We start from the raw sequence: 20955 nt of genomic DNA, 5'->3' as shown, positions 1-20955 counted from the left end.
TGTCCTAACCGACTTGCCAAAACATTTGTGGAGTGGTTAAAAAACAAGTTAATGACGCCAACGTCACCTGTATCTTGTGAGGAAGTTGTTCAGTAGTTTTTTTTTTTGCATAAGCAGTGCCTGCTAGAATTGTCAGTGAGGCATGAAATCCATATGAATTATCACTCAGCTCCTCACTGATGAACATAGCCAGTCTTAAGGGTTTTTACCTAAATGATGGAAGACCAACAGCTCATTGTGATAGTACTTCCCCACAAGTTTCATTGCAACATGTCCAATTTAGGGCTATAGAAGATTTTACTAACGAGTTAAGTAATCAAAGTATTCAAAGACCGGTGATAAAATATTTATTAGCTTCATCAGTAAAAAAAAAAAAAAAAAAAAAAAGGTGTGATGACATAGGTTAAAGCCATGGTTTTATATACATGGTGTGAAAGAACAGTAAACTAAAAGAAACCTACATTAATATTTCTATGTCTTACTAGGAATGGCTAAGGGGGGAAACCAGAGTCACTGCTGTTCTAAACTGAGATTGTCTGTTTGAAGACAATGGTTTTAGGGTTGATTCCCACAATCTTGGTGGTGTTGTGGGTTTTGTAGACGCCGATCAGACAGTCAGCAATCTCAAACATGTTGTTCCTCAGGGAGATGAACTGAGCATTCTTGGTTTGCTCCTGTAGGGAAATAAATTAACATTCAATCATCAATGGGAAGACAAAGGCTGTAAATCTCAAGTATCCATTTTTTTTTTACGTGCTTATGTGAGTCAAGCTCTTTTAAACAGTGGCCTGGGAAGAATTAACCACCAACCACCGTGACAGGAGTAAACAATGGACCAACATGCTGCCAACAGAGGGCTTTGCAAAACGAGTGATTTCTCACAATAGGCTGTACACCTTACCATAGCACCTTCAATAAACTCCCATTATACAATACTAACGATTAACACAGATGAGCTGGCAGCATAGAATTAGGAGTAGAATGGCAAATACTATTCAAAGCTGTTTCACGTGGAATAGAGTTCCCATGAACTGCTGTGTGTGCATGTGAAACTCACATAAATGTAACAGGCCACAATGGAGACATGCTTGAAGTCCAGGGCTGCATCAGTCTCATCCATGAAGTAGAGTGGCGTGGGCTTGAAGTGGTGCAGAGCAAACACCAGGGCCAGTGAGCTCAGGGTCTTCTCTCCTCCAGACAGCTTGAAAATCTTCTTCCAGCTCTTCTTAGGGGGACGCAGACTGTGGCCATGGACAGAGAGAGGATGAGCAAGAGTCATTCATAGATTTAATGAATACAGCAATAAAACAATGAAATTAGGAGATACTGGGTTGGCGCTAGGTACGTTTTGATGATAAAATAAAAAATATATAAAATTCACACGATTGAAAGACCTATCCAGAGCTGTCTTCACAAATCATAGATGTCAAACAGCCGGTTGGGGTCAAAGTGTCTGCTGACCTGAACATGATGCCCTCAGATAAGGGGTCCAGGCTGTCGACTAGCTCCAGCTCAGCGTCACCCCCTAGTGTCAGCATCTGGTAGTTCTTCAGCTTGTTGGTGACATTGAAGCCAGCCATGAACTCGTTGAGCCTCTGCTTGCATCCACGCTTGAAGTTGTCTCTCTCTGTGATCTCATCCAGCTCAGCCACATGCTTCAGGTACAGTTCCTCCTACAGAGAGACATGACCCACAATGACTACCTTCTCTTAGAGGGAAATCAACTTGAGGGAGATCGCAGACAAGAAGAGTAAAAACAAGGTGTCAAGGTGCTTGATTAGACCTAGAGAGCTGGGTGTGTACCTTCTTGTACTCTGCGATGGCTCCCAGGTTGGGCTTCATCTGGGCACAGCGGGCCTCCATCAGGGAGACCTGGTTGACATCAGGCCCCTTGATGACCGCCAGGTCAGCACGGGCAGCGCCTCCACTCTGGATAAGAGTATCTGCTCAATGACTAAAATGTAAATAGCAGAGAAGAGGAAAAATGTAAGTCAGATGATGATACTGTTCCCCAGGTAATGCATAGAACACTGATGCACTAACTAGCTGAATGTTTGGTTGACCTCTAGGACACACCAAACCAACAGGGTAACAGTGAAGCATGCATGAATCTCACATGCACACAACACCCACCTCGCTCTGCCAGTGTTTGATCTTGTTGGTGTGTTCGGTAATGGAGGTGTCCATCTGCTCCACCCGAAGTCGGACGCTGAGGGACTCCACTCTACTTCCTGTAGAGTGTGCTCCTGCAGGGCCTTGATCTCCCTCACCACCCCCTGGTGCCGCTCCTGCACCTCCGGCAGTGCCGCCTAAGCCTCCTGGCAGGCCTTCATGATCTCCCCAGCCTCTTAAGATGATCCGTCAGCTCTCCCAGGCTCTTCTCATTCTCCTCCAGCTCTCCCTCTGGGCGACTCACACCGTCTTCAGGTTACTGTGGAGGAGAGCAGCAGCCATCAGCTGGGGCTTATCTGAGCTTTTCCCTAATAGCTTCACAACCAGAAGCCTTTTCCAGATGGGAGCTGTGTGTGTGTGAGAGAGCAGGTGTATAAACACTTACCGCCCTGCGGTCTTGATGGCTACCTGGGCCTTAGTGATGGCTGAGGAGCAGTCGTCCAGCTCCTTGTTGACCTTGTCCAGTTTGTCCTGCTGGGCCTTCAGCTTGTGGCTGTTGATGTCCACAATGAGGGTGTGGAGCCTCTTCACCTCAACCTTCCCTGCCCTACTAGAAGCTGCCTCAAAGTCTGAGAGCGTGAGAAAAGAGACCGGGGGGGAGGAGGAGACGAAGACGAAGTTACACACACATATATAAAAGAAAGGAGCAGGGTTAAGCCTCAAAGGTCAAGTATTAGGGGTGTGCCAAATACTTGGACAAAACCACTATCGTAACGATCTAGAGATCTCACCGTCACTTAAAGTGTGGAGAAGGGTGCAACTGCAGCCTGCAATTCGGTGCGTTCCGCCTCCACCCCCTAGCTAGCAGTGTCGCCCCAGCCTGCTGTGTCCTGGAGAAGCTAGCGCTAGGCTGTGTCCTGGAGAAGCTAGCGCTAGGCTGTGTCCTGGAGAAGCTAGCGCTAGGCTGTGTCCTGGAGAAGCTAGCGCTAGGCTGTGTCCTGGAGAAGCTAGCGCTAGGCTGTGTCCTGGAGAAGCTAGCGCTAGGCTGTGTCCTGGAGAAGCTAGCGCTAGGCTGTGTCCTTCACCCCCGCCTGTCGGCATAGTTTTTCTCTGCTACACAGCAGGTGACGCACGGTGTCGCTCCCGCCTGCTGTGCTAGCTGGAGGCGGGGGCGACCGGTAGGCAGTGTCCTTTGCAGACGGAGGAATGCCCACATGCAGGAACACCCAATTGCAGTTGCACACTGTTGAAAGTGTGAAGCGCTGGGCGCTCTAAATAACTAAATTGGCGGGGTGTAGGTTGAGCCGTAAGTGTCAGGAGAGAAAAGTTTTGCTCTTCTCGTAAGTGAAACAATATATGGGGCAAGCAATTTACCTAAATCTGTGTCTGGAATAAACACAGGCAGCAGTAGTCAGCCATGCATTATTTATTGTTAATTTAATAGGACTAAGTAAGTAAATCAACCATGTGCATTTTCAGCTGTTGGGCTCATTTCTTTGATTTGAACAATATGTGAGTGAGTGAGCATAGCGATGCGCTCTGTGATAGCGCACTTGAGGTATAGGCTTTACCGGCATTTTTACGAGTATCAAGTGTGACAAAACGGATACAATTACAAGTAGTACGAGATCGGCACACCCCTAGTTGTATGTACCAGTTGTCTCCGCAGCAAGTCCATGAGGGAGAATGCCTCGTGGAGTCAGACTGGGGTTCACTGTAGCAAAGCTCAAATTGAGTCAGATCATTGTCCTGAAGACTAGAACTGACACAGAGTGTAGCCTGCAATTTCTAAGTGACTTCACTTCATGTTACATTTGGGGTTCAAAGTTCTCACCTTTCTGCAAGTCCTTCAGGGTCTTCTCCAACTGTTTCTGTTTGTTCTTGTCGGGGGCAGCAGCCAGGACATTGGCCTCTAGCTCTTTAATTTGAGGCTTCAGGTGAGCCTCCTGCTCTGCCAAGCTCTGAGAAGAAACACAGTCAACCACAACCTCACCCGCAATCACCAGCCTCAAGTGTTGTAGTACTCTAATCTAGAACTCAGACTCAAGTCCTAATTTTCATTACTCGTGGCTCGACCATTGGTGACTCGGACTCACCTTCCCGTGACTTGTACTTGCACTCGATAAGCATAATATTAGCAACACTGGGTGCGCAGAGCAGTGAGGGTTTGGTTGTCTAGCAGTGGGAAGGATGCACGACACCGGCACACAGCCTACATCAGCTGGTGAACTGCAGAGGAGCAAACAATGAGTGTGGGCGACAAGCAGGCTCCACCTCCAATCTTAGGCTACACATTGCATGACTCTTGCTTCCCCGTAATCACCAGTCACCATTTAGCTTTGCCTGTTTAACAAACTGCTTTACAAAAATGAAAAGAGTAGTATAGAGTTTAAAAGTAAAAAGTCTTTCCCCCCTGCATGCCATGGCCAGGTTCTGACAAGTTTCCCTTTACTTTTCACTCTGCAATTAAAAAAACGTACCCGAGAGCCTGTTACAATGATTGCAAATAATAATCCGGTCAATCTGACAGGAGCAATAGCCAATTCAGTCGAGACCATTTATCCCATCAAATCATTACTGATGACATAACTATTGAATATTAGGCCTATATTAAAATAAAATGTGTGAGCCTGTGTATGAAGGACTTGTGCTTCGTAGGCTATTGCATATTGCAGGTAATTATGACCGTTGGGCAATAGTTGTTGCTGTGTAGATGGTAGACATAATCCAAATCAATAGAGGGGTGAATCTAGAAAGACGAGCATTGAGACAGCAAGCAGCATTACAAGCAAGCCAAAAAAATATATACACTCAGCTTTACCTGAACAAGTTTGATGAACAAGAATTACACCATCAAATACATTTCATATCTGTATACTGTGTGTGTTACCTGCATGCTGTATTTCTCCAGGGTGTTCTTCATGTTTCTGAGCTGCTGTCAGAGTCTCTAGACTTTCTCCTCCAGCTGCAGCTTCCTCTCCTGGCAGCCCTGCAGCTGCACCACCTTCTCATTCAGCTTGCTCTCCATACAGTCCAGCTGACACACAAAAAGAAGACAGGTCATTAACCACAGCAGAGCTTAAAGTGAGCCATAACAGTGATTGGAGGCCAGAGAAAGCTCTAGAAGAGTGTCCAGAAGATCTCTCACCTCCTGCTGGGTGACCTCAGTGCCGATGGAGGAGCCCATCCTGCCCCGCATCACTCTCCCTCCACCTCCACTCATGGTGCCTGAGACAGGACAGAAAATTGTGTCAGACATATCATCCATATAGACCATCTATAGAGACACAGAAGAGATGCGCTCCCTCTCAGTCTACCCACCAGCCATCTCTATGATCTGTCTGTGCATGGTGACCACTCTTCAGCATTTGTCCTTCTGGAAGGCGAGCCGTGTTGCCTACTCCAGGTCCTTGGCCACCAGGGTGACCCTCAGGGCAAAGTAGAAGGCTGGCTTCATACCATCATCCTGCACCCGCACCATGTCAAACAGGCAGAGGATGTTCTCTTGGGTGGAGATGGGCCCCATCTCATTCTCCCACACCTTCATCTGAGACAGGAAAAGAGTGGATGTCAGTGTTAGCTACAGTATGGGCATACAAAAAGGCTTGGGGCAATAACAAAAACTCTTGTAGGGTGTTACATTTGAGGTTAAAGGCTTTGTACCAGTTGTCTATTCAGAAAACCCATAAGACAGAAACGCTAGTAGAGTGAGGTATACTGTAACAAAGTTCAGATTGAGCCAGATCAATGTCCCGATGACTCAAACTGACAGAGTGTAACCTGCAACATAGTAATTTCTGCAAGCGAGGTTAAGCATGACCAGTGTTAATTAAACCTCATTTATCAATCATGCATAGGTACAAATGTGGGTTAACCAGTGTGGGATCATTTCCACGCAAAGTGTGAGATTTATAGGGCCTCCCGAGTGACGCAGCATCGCAGTGCTTGAGGCATCAATACAGCCCCGGGTCCGATCCCAGGCTGTATCACAGCCGGCCGGCCGTGACCGGGAGACCCATAAGGCGGCGCACAATTGGTTCAGTGTCGCCCGGGTTAGGGGAGGATTTGGCCAGCCGGGATGTCCTTGTTCCATCGCGCTCTAGAGACTCCTTGTGGCTGGCCGGGCGCCTGCAATCTGACTTTGGTCGCCAGTCGTACGGCGTTTCCTCTGACACATTGGTGCGGCTGGCTTCTGGGTTAAGCGTGCAGTGTGTCAAGAAGCAGTGCGGCTTGACAGGGTCATGTTTTAGAGGACGCATGGCTCTCGACCTTCGCCACTCCCCAGTCCATACGGGAGTTGCAGCAATGGGACAAGACTAACTACCAATTGAATACCATGAAATTGGGGAGAAAAGGGGGGGAAAAAGTAAAACAAAAATAAACAATTTAACTGAGATTTCTGAACATTTGTGGTGGAATAAGGGAACTGTTTGTCAAGTGTAGAATGGGGAAAATGTGAGCGATAATTAAATGTTTCAGTTTCATTGCATTTCCATTGTGAATTCATGCAACATATCTTGACAGGGTAGCTATATAAAATGACCACATCAGTGCATTTCTAACAATAATAATCCATATAAAGTACAGTAACTTTTTTAATTAGAGGCAGGTGTGAAACCATTGTTGAAATACTATAAGACAATGGGAAATCGAATGAGAGATGGTTGATGTTGCTCTGCTGGAAAATTAGGCACACACCGCATTCCTCAGAGAGTGCGTTTTTAAGAGACAGGTGGGACTTTAACAGATTGGCTCATCAGATATCATTTCCCAAAAACAATTTATAGGATTTTTTGCAAGGATATGAGACCTGCTTTCAAAAGGCAAACACACGCCATTCCGGTGCACATCCATGTACTATCTACCCGTAGGGTTTTGGCAACAGGCACTTTTCAACGGGAGCTTGCCAAATCGGGATCTCACAGCCCTCGATAAGCCAACGTTTAACGCATACAGTTTCTATACACCATCGCAAAAGAGGTTGAAGTCAAGAGGGGTTTCTTTGCCATGATGCCATCAATAGGTTCCCAAATATAGACGGCACCCACCGCCATTAAATAACTACCCCAAAATGATTTGAACTATGTGAACAGACAGTTTTCACTCTTAATGTGCAGGTGTGATGCGCAAAATACACTGCTGAATGTGTTGGCTACTAGCCAGGTGGAACACACAAAACCATTCATTCTACAGAACAGCAATGCTGGCCTAAACCTACAGGAGGGAGCTGTTGAGGATGGATGGTTGGCTAACTGGTGAGTGTTGCCTATATTTGCCATCGGTCCTCTCTTTGTAGCCATGTTTTTATTTTACACTGGTCAAGCCACAACTGAACGAGCCAAATAAAACCTTTTGGTTATGCCCTATCTCTGACACTAGCATCTCCATTTCAGTCCAATTCTTTTCCAAAGCTTTGTTTTGGTTGCTCCATTGTATTTCAAGGTACGGCATTGAATATTCCCCACAGGCTTTAAATGGATGATTTTGACCATATATGGTTAATTAGGGGCTTTTCGAAATGCAAATGGCTGAAGTCGTGTACAAGCACTGAGGCAGAGAACAATTGGTATTTATCAATGGTTCTCTTTTACCAGTGTGCGTATGAAGCTTGTAGGATTGTTTTATAAATCACACTTTCTATGCATACAAACATTCTAAACTCTGTTCGTAAGTAGTATTTTATAATAGTTCCTACACAATATTGATAAGAGGCCACAGGTGTTTGAGAGTTGTTCTCACCTTGTCCAGGCCAACGAAGGTGGCCACTCCAATATTCTGGGCCTTGAGGAAGTTGACACATTTCAGGGCTGTGTCGATACTGTCCACCAGGATGTTGTCCAGAGAGCCACAGCTGGATGAGATGGCGATGTCATACTTCTCATCGATGGCCCCAAGATCACCCTGTCAGGACAAGAACAGTCTCACTGAGTGTGTGTGCATCTCTCAGCTGCCACATGTCATCTGTGTAGCCCACGTGTCAAACTCATTCCACAGAGGGCCAAGTGTCTGCCCGTTTTTGCTCCTCCCTTGTACTTAATTGATGAATTAAGGTCACTGATTAGTAAGGTACTCCCCTCACTTGGTTCTCTAGGTCAGGGGTTCCCAAACTTTTTCACTCAGGCCTCCCTTCCAGCATTGGGGAAAATGTCTATTTCTACGAGCAGAATCACTGTTAATGTCAAACTGTTCACATCACTCTTGTTGACGAAGAGAACATCTTGCAGGTTCAAAGCTTATTTCCTGCAATTCTACACATTTTGTCACGTGGTGCAGAGAACATTTGTCAGTTTTAAAGCAAATTTTCTTCCAATTCTATAAATGTTGCCATTAGAGGTCGACCGATTAATCGGAATGGCTGATTAATTAGGGCCAATTTCAAGTTTTCATAATCGGAAATGGGTCTTTTTGGACGCCGATTTTTTTGTTTGTTTGTTTTTTAGACCTTTATTTAACAAGGCAAGTCAGTTAAGAACACATTCTTATTTTCAATGATGGCCTAGGAACGGTTGGTTAACTGCCTTGTTCAGGGGCAGAACGACAGATTTTTACCTTGTCAGCTCAGGGATTCAATCTTGCAACCTTACGGTTAACTAGTCCAACGATCTAACCACCTGATTACATTGCACTCCACGAGGAGCCTGCCTGTTACGCGAATGCAGTAAGAAGCCAAGGTAAGTTGCTAGCTAGCATTAAACTTATCTTATAAAAAACAATCATAATCACTAGTTAACTACACATGGTTGATGATATTACTAGTTTATCTAGCCTGTCCTGCGTTGCATATAATCGCTTAGGTACACGTTGCTCCAACCATAAACATCAATGCCTTTCTTAAAATCAATACACAAGTATATATTTTTAAACATGCATATTTAGTTAATATTGCCTGCTAACATGAATTTCTTTTAACTAGGGAAAATGTGTCACTTCTCTTGCAAACAGAGTCAGGGTATATGCAGCAGTTTGGGCCGCCTGGCTTGTTGCGAACTGTGAAGACTATTTCTTCCTAACAAAGACAGCCGACTTTGCCAAACGGGGGATGATTTAACAAAAGCGCATTTGCGAAAAAAGCACAATCGTTGCACGACTGTACCTAACCATAAACATCAATGCCTGCATATAAACCTGCATATTTAGCTAAAAGAAATCCAGGTTAGCAGGCAATATTAACCAGGTGAAATTGTCATTTTGCGTTAATTGCACCCAATCAGGGTATATGCAACAGTTTGGGCCGCCTGGCTCGTTGCGAACTAATTTGCCAGAATTTTACGTAATTATGACATAACATTGAAGGCTGTGCAATGTAACAGGAATAATGTTTTGTTTTCGAGATGATAGTTTCCGGATTCGACCATATTAATGACCTAAGGCTCATATTTCTGTGTGTTATTATGTTATAATTAAGTCTATGATTTGAAAGAGCAGTCTGACTGAGCGATAGTAGGCAAGTAAGCATTCATTCAAACAGCCCTTCGCAATGCATTGCGCTGTTTATGACTTCAAGCCTGTCAACTCCCAAGATTAGGCTGGTGTAACCGATGTGAAATGGCTAGCTAGTTAGCCGGGTGCGCGCTGAGACTTGGAGTAGTTTTTCCCCTTGCTCTACATGGGTAACGCTGCTTCGAGGGTGGCTGTTGTCAATGTGTTCCTGGTTCGAGCGAGGAGAGGGACGGAAGCTATACTGTTACACTGGCAATACTAACATTTTTACATTTTAGTCATTTAGCAGACGCTCTTATCCAGAGCGACTTATAGTAGTAATACATTTCATACATTTTTTATTTTTCTTCACGTACTGATCCCCCGTGGGAATCGAACCCACAACCCTGGTGTTGCAAACACCATGCTCTACCAACTGAGCCACACGGGAAAGTGCCTATAAGAACATCCAAGGTATATGAAATACAAATCGTATAGAGAGAAATAGTCCTATAATAACTACAACCTAAAACATCTTACCTGGGAATATTGAAGACTCATGTTAAAAGGAACCACCAGCTTTCATATGTTCTCATGTTCTGAGCAAGGAACTTAAACATTAGCTTTTTTACATGACTTTCTTCTCCAACACTTTGTTTTTGCATTATTTAAACTAAATTGAACATGTTTCATTATTTATTTGAGGCTAAATTGATTTTGGTTTGTTAAAATAAGTGTTCATTCAGTAGTGTTGTAATTGTCATTATTAAATGTTTTTGAATTTTAAAATTCAAAAAGTCGATTCCGATTTTAAGAAAGGCATTGACTTTTTAATTTAATTTTTAATAGGTCCTCCAATAATCGGTTTCGGCGTTGCAAAATCATAATCGGGCGACCTCTAGTTGCCATGTCTAATGTTTAGTCGTGATATTTGAGTGACAAACATTACAACTAAATCTATGGGCTAAAAAACGTTAACTGACATGGGCTAGTTGATCTGGACATTTCTGACCAGTTATATATAGCGCTAACATGACAAGAGGAAAACTGATGCTGCACCACCCAATTTCAAAATAGCACCTTGTGCATTCTACCATTATAACTTTCAAGAGTAGGTTGAAAGCCGGATCCCCTCACCGACCCTTCGCACCTCCCCTAGACGCCCCACAGTTTGGCAACCACTGGTCTAGGTCTTCATTGAAAAACAAAAACAAAGCCAGCAGACACTAGGCCCTCCATGGAATGAGGTTGATACCCCTGGTGTAGTCTATACATGGACATGGTCCTCACTCGTCATCCCAGGATGCCGGGGATCTTGCCGCTCCTCTTCTGCTGCATGAGGGCGTCCAGCACCTTCCCCCTGCTGCGGTTATAGGACAGGGAGCTCTTGGCCTCCTCATGTCCCCCACCAGCTCCCTGGTCTGATCATCTGCTTGCAGCAGCTGCTCCAGCTCCGCCTCATCCTAGAGCAGACAGCGATACATCTTAATGCCACAAATCACAGTCCACCCCTAACCTTAAGAACAGCTCGACACTTGAGACCCTCTCCCACACACACACACACACACTAACGTACCTTCCTGAGCTCCTGCTCACACTGGGGTATTTTGACCTGCAGCTCTTTGATGGCGGCGCGGCGGTCTCGCAGCGTGTCGGAGGCGGTCTGCAGGGACTGCGTGGCCATGTTGAGCTAGGTCAGAGCGGTGTTGTGGCGACTCAGGTAGATGTCCAGCTCAGACTGGGCCACGTCCTGACGGGAGCGTGTCGCGTTCACAGCCTTACTCAGCTCCATCAGCTCCTTCGTCTGGGGACGGAGTCATGGGAATAATAACCACACGATTATGTGATCAGAAAACATGGAATACCAGGGGGAAAAGGATACCGGTCAAATTCAATTAAATCAGGAATAGTGTTTCCTACTTCAAACGAATCAGCAATTCCTGATAATGAAAGACACCCACCTCCTCCTGCTGCAGGCCACTGGTCTCCTCCTTCAGACTCTCCATCACTTCCTTCAGTTTCTCCTCCTTCCCCCTCTGCTTCTCCAACTCCTCCCTGCGAGCGGACGCCTCAGAGATGGTCTTCTCACTGCTGGCCGGCACGTTACGCACCTCCTCCAGCTGACAGAGGAGAAAGGGGGGAAGAGAAAAGATGAGACTAAGGGAGGTACAACCTTAAAAAAAAAAACAGGAAAGACCAATATACTATTTTACAATCAACTAGCAGACAGAGTTAGGAGCACCGCCATCAGACTGGCAGGCAGTCTGTGTGAACTGCACCTCTCTCCAGTGTGCGGGGTGGTGAGAGGGAGTAGCAGAGGGAGTGGAGGAAGCCATGCTAGCAGGGTTAACTGTGGGTGAAGAGTGAATGTGGCTGCTGGTAGTGTTACACAAAGCCATACTTCACTACCACACTGCAGAACACGGCTCCCAGAGGACTGCTCTGCTCTACCCGGCCTTCACAACCCAACACTGCCAAATCACAGCCACTGGTGCTGTATCATACAGGCTGCAGAACAGGGGCAGAGAAAGGAAGGGAGACTTGGAGCATATTGAGTGTGGAGAGAAAAAAAAAGAGCCCATGGAGAGAGAAAAGAGCATGGGAGAAAGTGAGTGAGAGGCAGCAGAGCCAAGCAGTCATGCTTTGGAGGGTTTGCATTTAAGTTTTACCCCCTAGTGGCCAACTGGAGGAGTTTCTCTTATTAAATAAATTGGGTATACCAGCCACTTTAGTCTCAGCAATGTAACAATATAATTTTATCAAGAGGGACCTCATGACACAGAAAAATATATTAATATGTGGGATACACACCCATGCCCACCCAGAGCCAATCCCAAGCAAGTTAATGTAATAAAAATGAACACATTTGTTTATTTGTGACATTGATGCAAGTAATTATAAAATGTGTAATTACGCAATACAGCAATTACTAATAAGGTCATCTGTAAACCCCTGGGCAATGCCTTCTCCAGGGCCTCAGCACAACAGGCCTTGTGTTTGTATAGAGGGAAACTGTATTACGAGTGGCCGTGTTTCACTTTGGCCAGGGGACAAAATCAACAGAATAAAAGTGAAGTGTCAGGCCATTGGTGCTGGCCTGTCTTGAGAGGACAGAGCACCATTGTGTTTGTTTATGAGTATGACCTGTAAGTTATGTAGCACATTCGCCACAATCACAGCCTCCTAACATATAGATTTGGAGAGCCACCCATGTACACAGAGATTGGCCAATATAATAAATGGTCAAAGTTACAAAACCCCCCTGAAGTGGAATCACTGAAGCATTGATTATAGAGACCTGAATTATGTTCACAGGAAAAGGGACACATGCACACCTTCTCCTTCTCCAGTTCTTTCTGTAGTTTCTTGGTCTTACTCTTGGTGTGCTTCAGTTTCTCTCAGACCTCCACATCCTGCAGGTCCAGCTGGGTAAACTTCTCCTTCTGGAACTCAATGTACTTGGTCAGCTTGCCTTGTTTCCTGGGAGAAAAATCACAACATGGACATTATGAATGGCAATCAAACAAATTACTGCTAATTTTGCTTTTCTGTATCACTGGTTGCCAGCAGGTCCATGAACATTTTCCATTTCATAACATTATTGCACTGAACTGACATTCATTTTACATTAGGACTATATTTTGCTCATAAATGTGTCCCTTTGGTATCAATTTCCATGTAAGCAACAAAACCCATGAATAACATATAAAGGCCTACTTCTCCACATTTTTCAGACCTTGGTTCTTCTCCATCTCTTCAGCAATGGTGGTGTTTTTCTCTGTGAGTTCCTTGGTGTCGTCTTGGATCCTCTGCTTCTCCTCTTTGTTTGCCACTCTCTTCTGGAGGTTATGGCTAACAAAGAAACAATCACACGCTGGTCAACATGGATATATGAACTCTAAAAAGTGACCATCTGTGGTAATTACACCCAACTGCATCAACGCTTCCTCCCAGATTCTTTCAAACCTGATTTCCTGTTAGTAAAAGACACTAAATTTAGCAACACCCTGTGTGGTTATAATACTCACACAGTACTGGCAGAGCTGGCTCTTTTGTTTGAAAATATCATTCTCCAGAGTGAGGAAGTCAATGTTCTTCTCTCCCTCCAAAGCAGTCTTCTCCTTCTCCACCATTTTGACCCTGTTTAGCTGTAACACATGGTCCGCAAAATGATGAAACAGGAAAACAAAGTCTACAGCACCCCTGACTTAAACATTCATGCTGAATTGTCATAAGATCAAGCCCTGAATAAATGTTTGAATTTACTTTTGTTCCTTCTCAGGTGTGCTTAGAATTTTTTTTTTGCACTGTGATTGACCATGCCGGACATGTATTGATAAACTGAGCTTTCCCAAAAACTACAACTTTACTCCACAAGCTTGGGTTAATTTGGCTTCAATACCTAAATTATGCAATTTTTAGTCAGTCAAAAGGCATATGTGACTTAATCAAATAGACAAATGCAGAGTAAAGGGAAACGATAGAACTCAGATAAAGGCAGAAGTGTGATAGGATGCTACACTGCACAATGCCATAAGATCAACCCATAGTCTAATAACACGAGGATAGGCAAAACTGGTCATAACTCAAATAACACAGCATTTGACCCTGTGTATGTGGTATTGCTATATCTACTGCAGGCATTGCGTTAACACAGAAAAAATCTTACCGCGTCCACAAACAGATCTAAAATGCTCCTCATTGTAAATTCTGCTCTGCTTCAGTCAGGGTTTGTTCCAAATCATCAATGTAAAAGGACTAATTTTGTGCTTCGTTTACACTTCTCCACTTGGATGAAATAGCCCAATCAAATTCCACCACTCACAAACCGGCATTGGATCACCAGACAGCGCTCTGAGTGATGTGTACTTTTCTCTGGTAGTTTTAGCAAGTTAAAATGCAAGATTAACTAGGAAATGTAGCTGGCTACATTCTTCCTATGATAAACATCTGAAATATGATGGCTGTGTCGTTTTTGCAAAAAACTTGCTTTTTCCCCATTGTAAACTAATTTACTTGCGTCTGCTAGCTTTGCACTTCTCATTTGATGAAAACAAAGCTATTGTCTGCCTATTGTGTTGCACTAATGTATTTTGTGTAAAGAAATTAGTTGCATGCCCCTGATCACTATTGAAGAAAAAAAAAAACGTTCAATATAAAAACAGGTGAAATAGTTTGAAAATGCAGATTTGGTCTGCGTTATGAAAATGCAGATTTGGTCTGCGTTATGAAAGTGCAGATTTCTGAATACTAAATCTATTGACTACTGTAAAGCTGCATGAACCAAAAAGTCTAAATCATGTCACCCATATGAAAAGTCATAGATATGTTAAAGTAATAAATACATTACAGTACAGGGAGAAACTTTTTTTTCTTCTAAACAGGCCTAATTAGTGATGTTATATTAGTGTAGCCTGCAAGAGATTTACTGAACCGGCTGGCTTCACCAGACATCCAGTATTTCACCTCAAATGAAACACTACCCTGTTAACCTGGCTAGTACACTGCAACACCATACCCAAATAACAATATGTCACTAGTACTGCAATACAAAGAAATATATTAACAAAATCATGTAATTATCAGCCAAACTTCACCTCCTGCTCACATAATTACTAACACATTTCTAATAAAATCTGATCTAGGGCTGGTCATTAAATGTCTTCGATAAAAAATAAAAAAAATAACTTGCGCATCCCGTTCTTATTCCTTCCCTCAACCGCTCTTTAAAAATAATAATTAAATGACTGATTGCAAAGCAATTGTTTATGGCACAACAATAAAAATGTAACAAACAAGCAAGGGGATTAGCTTAGATACAGCGATCTCTGAGGTGTGTGTGTGGAGACAATTTGCTGCCTTGTAAGGAGAGGCAGGTGTCAGGCCAGGGGCAGTCATTCTGGCCAAGACACAACATACCTCACAGATTTCACAGCAAAACAGGCCCCCCAACACACCCCCACAGGGGAAACCATCATCATTTCAAAAAGGAAAAACATGTATAAATATATATTTTTTTAAATACAACAAATGGACCAATGTCTTGTTACTGGGGTTGTTTCTCACCTTCTCTCCCCTCTGCTCGTTGAGGAGCTCCACACGGCGCCTCAGGGTGTGGATGGGCTGCTTCAGGCGGCAGGAGCCAATGATGCCCTCTTCATGCTTCGTCTGCCCCTTGGGCTTCATCATGGCTATCTGCTCCACCTCACCCTGACCAATGCACAGGGAGGGAGAGACACAAGCAAGGACACACACGGTTATAGCAGCTTCTTACCAGAAACTCTACAAACACACACCTTGGATACATTTTGTGTTCGAAAACACCTGATTACCATCCCAGAATTGACATTGATGGGTGGGTTTATACTTATTTATTTATTTTTTTACTTTCTAAAGTCTGAAAAGCAACGAGGGAAAAAAATACCTGAAATATTTTTTGGGAATTTACCCTTTCGGAAGCAAGTTAAAATGCAATTCAAACTAACCTGGGCTAAAACCAGAAAGAGAGCAACTTCTGTGTGAATCTCAAACAGCAATTTAATTATTGATGATTTGAAATAAATTGGTTGCTCTGCTCACTAAAGTATTGAGGGAACTTTGCTGATGTTATGATAGCCCCTCATTAAAACACTTTAACCTCTCCTTTATGATATAACCCTACAGTTTATGGGCAGCCAGTCATATGGGCTATTTGCAGTACATTTGGGCATTTTAGTGTACTGTACTTCTCACACAACTTCCCAACTCTCACACCTGAGCCTCAAATAATAATTTACTGCACATAACTGTAACCATAACACAGAACATTTGTCCATATCCATGACAAAACAATGAAAGGTAAAACTATAATAATCACTTAAACATAGAACTAAACATCATCAATTGGAACCACTACAATAAAGGTTTTATATTTTATGAGGTCAAGAAATAAATACATAAACTAAAAGGGGCATCTGGCAAATGTAACTGGTGCCTGTGTTTTAATAAAATTATGAATTTCCTTTCTATGTCATAGACATGGGGTAATAGTCCTTGACTGAACAGTCCTTGAAACATTTATTAAACACAAGCCTGAATGATGGCCTATATAATTATCAGAATGGTCAATCTTGTTTTAATCCTCTCTCTCTGTGTGTGTGTGTGTGTGTGTGTGAGAGAAAAAAGCATTTTCCTGCTCTGCCTGACCAGTGCACTAAATAGAAACCTTCCCCTGAGCCGTAGGCCTGTAAAAGTGACTTGAGAACAAACTGAAGCTTCTTGCCTCAGTCAGAACAACCCTGTCATATTTAATGAGCTCTAAAATCACCTAAAATTCCAGAAAAGAGAGGATGAAGAAAATTGCACAAATTAGGACAGGAGAGAACCTACATCTTCTCCCAAAATAAATATTATAAAATGCAGCACAACATCTAATATTCACTAAAAGTGAGTCATCTCATTCATCCAAGAGTTGATAGGTACTAGAAAACCCCAAAAACTGTATTGTGCAACAAGTGGACTGGCTTGTTCTTCAAACAACCCCTGGAGGAGTCTACACACCAAGCTGAACACCACAGGGATGTTCCAAAACTGTATTAATAAAAATTAAAATTCTAAATGTATTCATTTGGACCGTGACTGGCAAAAAGCAGCAAATATGACCCAACGCAAACAAAATAATATGTCTTTGAACAACTACACACATTGACATTGGCATTACACTCCATGAAAGATAATTCCAACGAAACCCAAACTGAAGACAATTATGCACTCAAATGATAGAAATGAAGAGTGGATGCTTGATCCTGCCACACTGAAGCAGCACAGCTAATATTGGGGTCGGGGTCTGTATTCTCACGCCAATATTTACGTGCTGCTATAGCGTGGCAGGTAAAGGGGGGCCAAACGGACCTGCGTCTCCATTCACCCACTAGACAATTCCAGGAATGTTAGATTTTCCTTAAAATACTAAAGCAGCAAATGATGGTTCGCACCTTTCCAACATTGTTTCAAACCATGATGCGCTGCTATAGCAGTCCAAGTCCGTTTCACACTTAACAGGTCACCCACACAGGCATAATACTGGTTTTCCTCCGAGTGAAAGGGGTCAAGTCTGAGCAGCAAAGCTTTTACAGGATGGGATGTGTGACACAGGAAGGATCAAAGACAAACTGAAAGGAAAACTAAAAATGAATAACTATTTAATTACCTGTAAAATCAGAAATCTGTTGTGGTCCAGGTCAATGCCATGGCTACACAGCAGAGTCCCCACATCTTTAAAAGTGGCCTTCTTGCCATTGACGTGGAAGGACGAGGAATTGTCTTTGCTGGCAGTTCTGGAAACATAGAACTTGCTGTTGGGGATGACTTCGTAGTCATCTCCTTCCTGACTCAGAGGGGGAGGGGCACAAGAAACACACCAGCTTAGATCCAGTCTTCAGAACACACTCAGGACAAAAAATAAAAATGCTTAGCAATACAACCCTCCCAAATATAGGCAAGTAACCATCTAAACACACACCTACATATGAAAGTGAAGCCTCAACCACAGAAATGTTGCTGCAAACAGATATTGGTGTGATAACAAGTAAAATGTATTTAACTTGCACATTTATTAAAAAGTAAGATTCATATGGTTTATTGAATTCAACTAATTTTGAGACAACAGGAAATAAATGTTGTCAACACATTGTCAAGATATGAAGGGGGGCAAAAACAGAATAGCTATAACCTGTTCAACTTTTTTTATAGAGAAATATATATTGTGTGTAGGCTTAAAACTGCAGTGTTAGGAGATGGTTGTAGCGAATTGACAAAAAACAGCTTGGCTGCAAAGAGATTATTTTACATTAAATGTCAATTATGTTGTTAATTACCGTACTACACCCCCAGTGGTAGTACAATATGTTTTACAATTCTGGAAAAATATTTCTTACTCTGCATACAATTAATATATACAGGATTCTAGGTTTGCACAGAAAAGGAGAAACTATTGTCCACTAACATTCATTTAACCACCACTAAACTGAAGAAAAAAACTCCCCTGAGGTCTTAATCAATATAAAACCACAAAAATAAAGGAACAATGGCAAAGTTTGTAATTTACTTGATTGTCAGTTAACTTCAAATGGCTATTCTGAGTCTGTTGCAGTCATTGTAAAAAATAAAAATACTAAACCAAATGCATACAAGACAATTAAAGCTACACCCTAAAATAACATACATATATACAAAAAATATATAGGATTCTGCCGCTTTACCCAAATCTCTTATAAAATGTTAAATCGTTTTGTTACAGCTGAGCAAGTAAGTGTGTGTTACCTTGACAGTAATTTTCTGAAAATGCACTTCCACAATGCAGCTCTGCACATCCTTGTGCTGGTCAGAGCTGTGAATCAGCACAGAGTTTTTTGGTTCTGATTTTTTGAGCCCTATAGCCAAACACAAAGAGCATTGAATCTATCACATTGGACTTCCCACTGCCATTTGGACCAATGATACAAGAAAAACGCCAGGGAAGGGAGAGAAAAAAAGAGAAATGAAGTGGGTGGAAAATAAAAATGTACTTCCAATCTGTACTTCCAATCTGTTCAAATCAGACTAAATTAAATAGAAACCGTATTCACAATACAATTTTAGACCGCTTTGAATAACTAGAAAATTCTGCTGGATTAAAATGGTGGGCCTCTAACCTCAGTGGGTGTATTTAAGATATTTTATTGCACCTGTGTCCATGATGCAATAAAGAGAACTACTAAGAAAATTTGATAGGGGGAAAGTTAGTGGGAAACCCTATTTTGTATCTTTTTGAGGATAAGACACAGTTAGATCACCACTAGTGTGAAAAACACACACACACACAAAATGGAGGAGTATGATATGCTGCAAACTATGGAGACAACTTTATCCAGTAAAATAATCAACAATTAAATTACAACTATCCAAATGCTGCTGTCACTGAAGATACAAATATATATAAATAAAAGTTAAGGAAATGGTCAACACCCCATACTGAGACAATGATTAAAACACAAAACCACAATTCCTAGTGTCACAAAAGAGCCATAACGGGGAGTTATTATGCTTTTTCGTACCTTATGGAAAGGGCCCAGAATCTGCTCGCCAGCATAGGATTTGAAGTTCTGATTAACTATATGTGTAATCATCAAGCGAGGAGCGCCTGGTTCATTGGTCATTGCTGGGGGCGGGGGTGGAGGGATGCTACTAAGAATCTCCTCCAAACTTCGATTATCAACAGCCTCGGCACCCTCCCCGGGAGCCGGAGCTAGGGCAAAGAGTTTAACTTTTATTCCCCAGTGCGATTCATTTCAGGTGGGGACACTGGTGTATGGGGGAGGGGTGGTGAAACAAAAAACAAACAAACAAAACATAAGCATTATAGAGCAAGTCACAGTGGAGGAACAAAGACTCCAGAGGAAGATCGAATGTTAAGTCGCACATTTACTATATCTTTGGTCACAAAACTAAATTATAACAATATAAACTTAATCATAAACGAACGCTTGAAGTAACCCCTTTCACAAACGCTCACATTGCAAAGCAAATACACAATATGCACTCACCAACGACAACATAATTTATTATATTTCGAACATCTGATTCCACGTTGTTTCACCCACACCAAAACCTACTTTCCAATCAAAACAAATGAATAAAAATCGAGCCTTGCTGCAAATGCATACCGATTATGGTACCATATCACAATAACAAAACGCTTGGTCTCAAGTCTATTGTGCTCAGTAAAAAAAGAAAAATGACCCTGACAATAGTTTTCGGCCAACAAACGCTGCAACCATAATACTTTCTAAATCAAGAGTAGACAACATGTCAAATACGGTTTTGGTTTCAGACGAAGTTATCTTGACAAACCGTTGACCAACGTTAAATAAATCTTAAGATAGAAAATCATAACCATCCTTCTAGATGATCGAATCGTTTAAAACGCATTCATATCCAAACATAAATTACCTTGCTAGTTGCGCAGGCTGGAGACAAACGCGCACACGCCACCATTATAATCATCTCAAAAATCACAAGAGACATTTATTAATGCCTTGCTCACGTTTGAAAAACTAGCCAGCAAGCTACGTGTTATGAATCAAGACAACAACTACCACAACTGTGCCAGTTGGACTCAACCATCACGCACTTACATTCAACAAAACACGTTGCCATTGAGTAGACGCGCAACTTATTTAGATGCAGACACCAAAACACCCTTTGTTACTTACCATTTGTCGGCGGAGCCTCTTGGCCATTGGAGTTCGCTTCTTTATGGGGTACGTCCAACTCGTCTTCGGAGTCATCCCGAGGCTGCGATCCTTTCCCTCTAGGCTTGGACGTAGTTGTACTTTTCGACGTTTTGGCTGTCATGATTTAGAATCTAAAAGATATCATTCAATCACAGGCGTAAAAGTAAAATCC

General features: G+C 42.7%; 1 protein-coding gene across 1 annotated transcript; it reads right to left on the bottom strand.

The window, feature by feature from the left end:
• Positions 1-96: 96 nt before the first annotated feature.
• On the bottom strand, positions 97-19105 carry LOC115206795 (structural maintenance of chromosomes protein 4; the record flags this gene model as incomplete). Its single annotated transcript, XM_029773991.1, is given in 26 exon segments — positions 97-674; positions 1058-1241; positions 1462-1673; positions 1704-1706; positions 1804-1954; positions 2117-2226; positions 2229-2347; positions 2350-2421; positions 2497-2519; positions 2558-2741; positions 3947-4073; positions 5003-5149; positions 5261-5340; positions 5434-5659; positions 7852-8013; positions 10822-10928; positions 10931-10994; positions 11108-11335; positions 11493-11651; positions 12867-13011; positions 13249-13383; positions 13567-13679; positions 15598-15741; positions 17720-17896; positions 18832-18916; positions 18918-19105. Coding segments are annotated over 26 exon segments (3498 nt in total), but the record flags the coding sequence as incomplete, so codon positions are not given.
• Positions 19106-20955: the final 1850 nt, after the last annotated feature.

This window comes from Salmo trutta, chromosome 13 (genome assembly GCF_901001165.1).
Source record: "Salmo trutta chromosome 13, fSalTru1.1, whole genome shotgun sequence".
In the NCBI taxonomy this organism is placed as follows: Eukaryota; Metazoa; Chordata; class Actinopteri; order Salmoniformes; family Salmonidae; genus Salmo; species Salmo trutta.
Note: the sequence above shows the minus strand (reverse complement) of the source record. Positions and strands in the feature narration are given on the sequence as shown.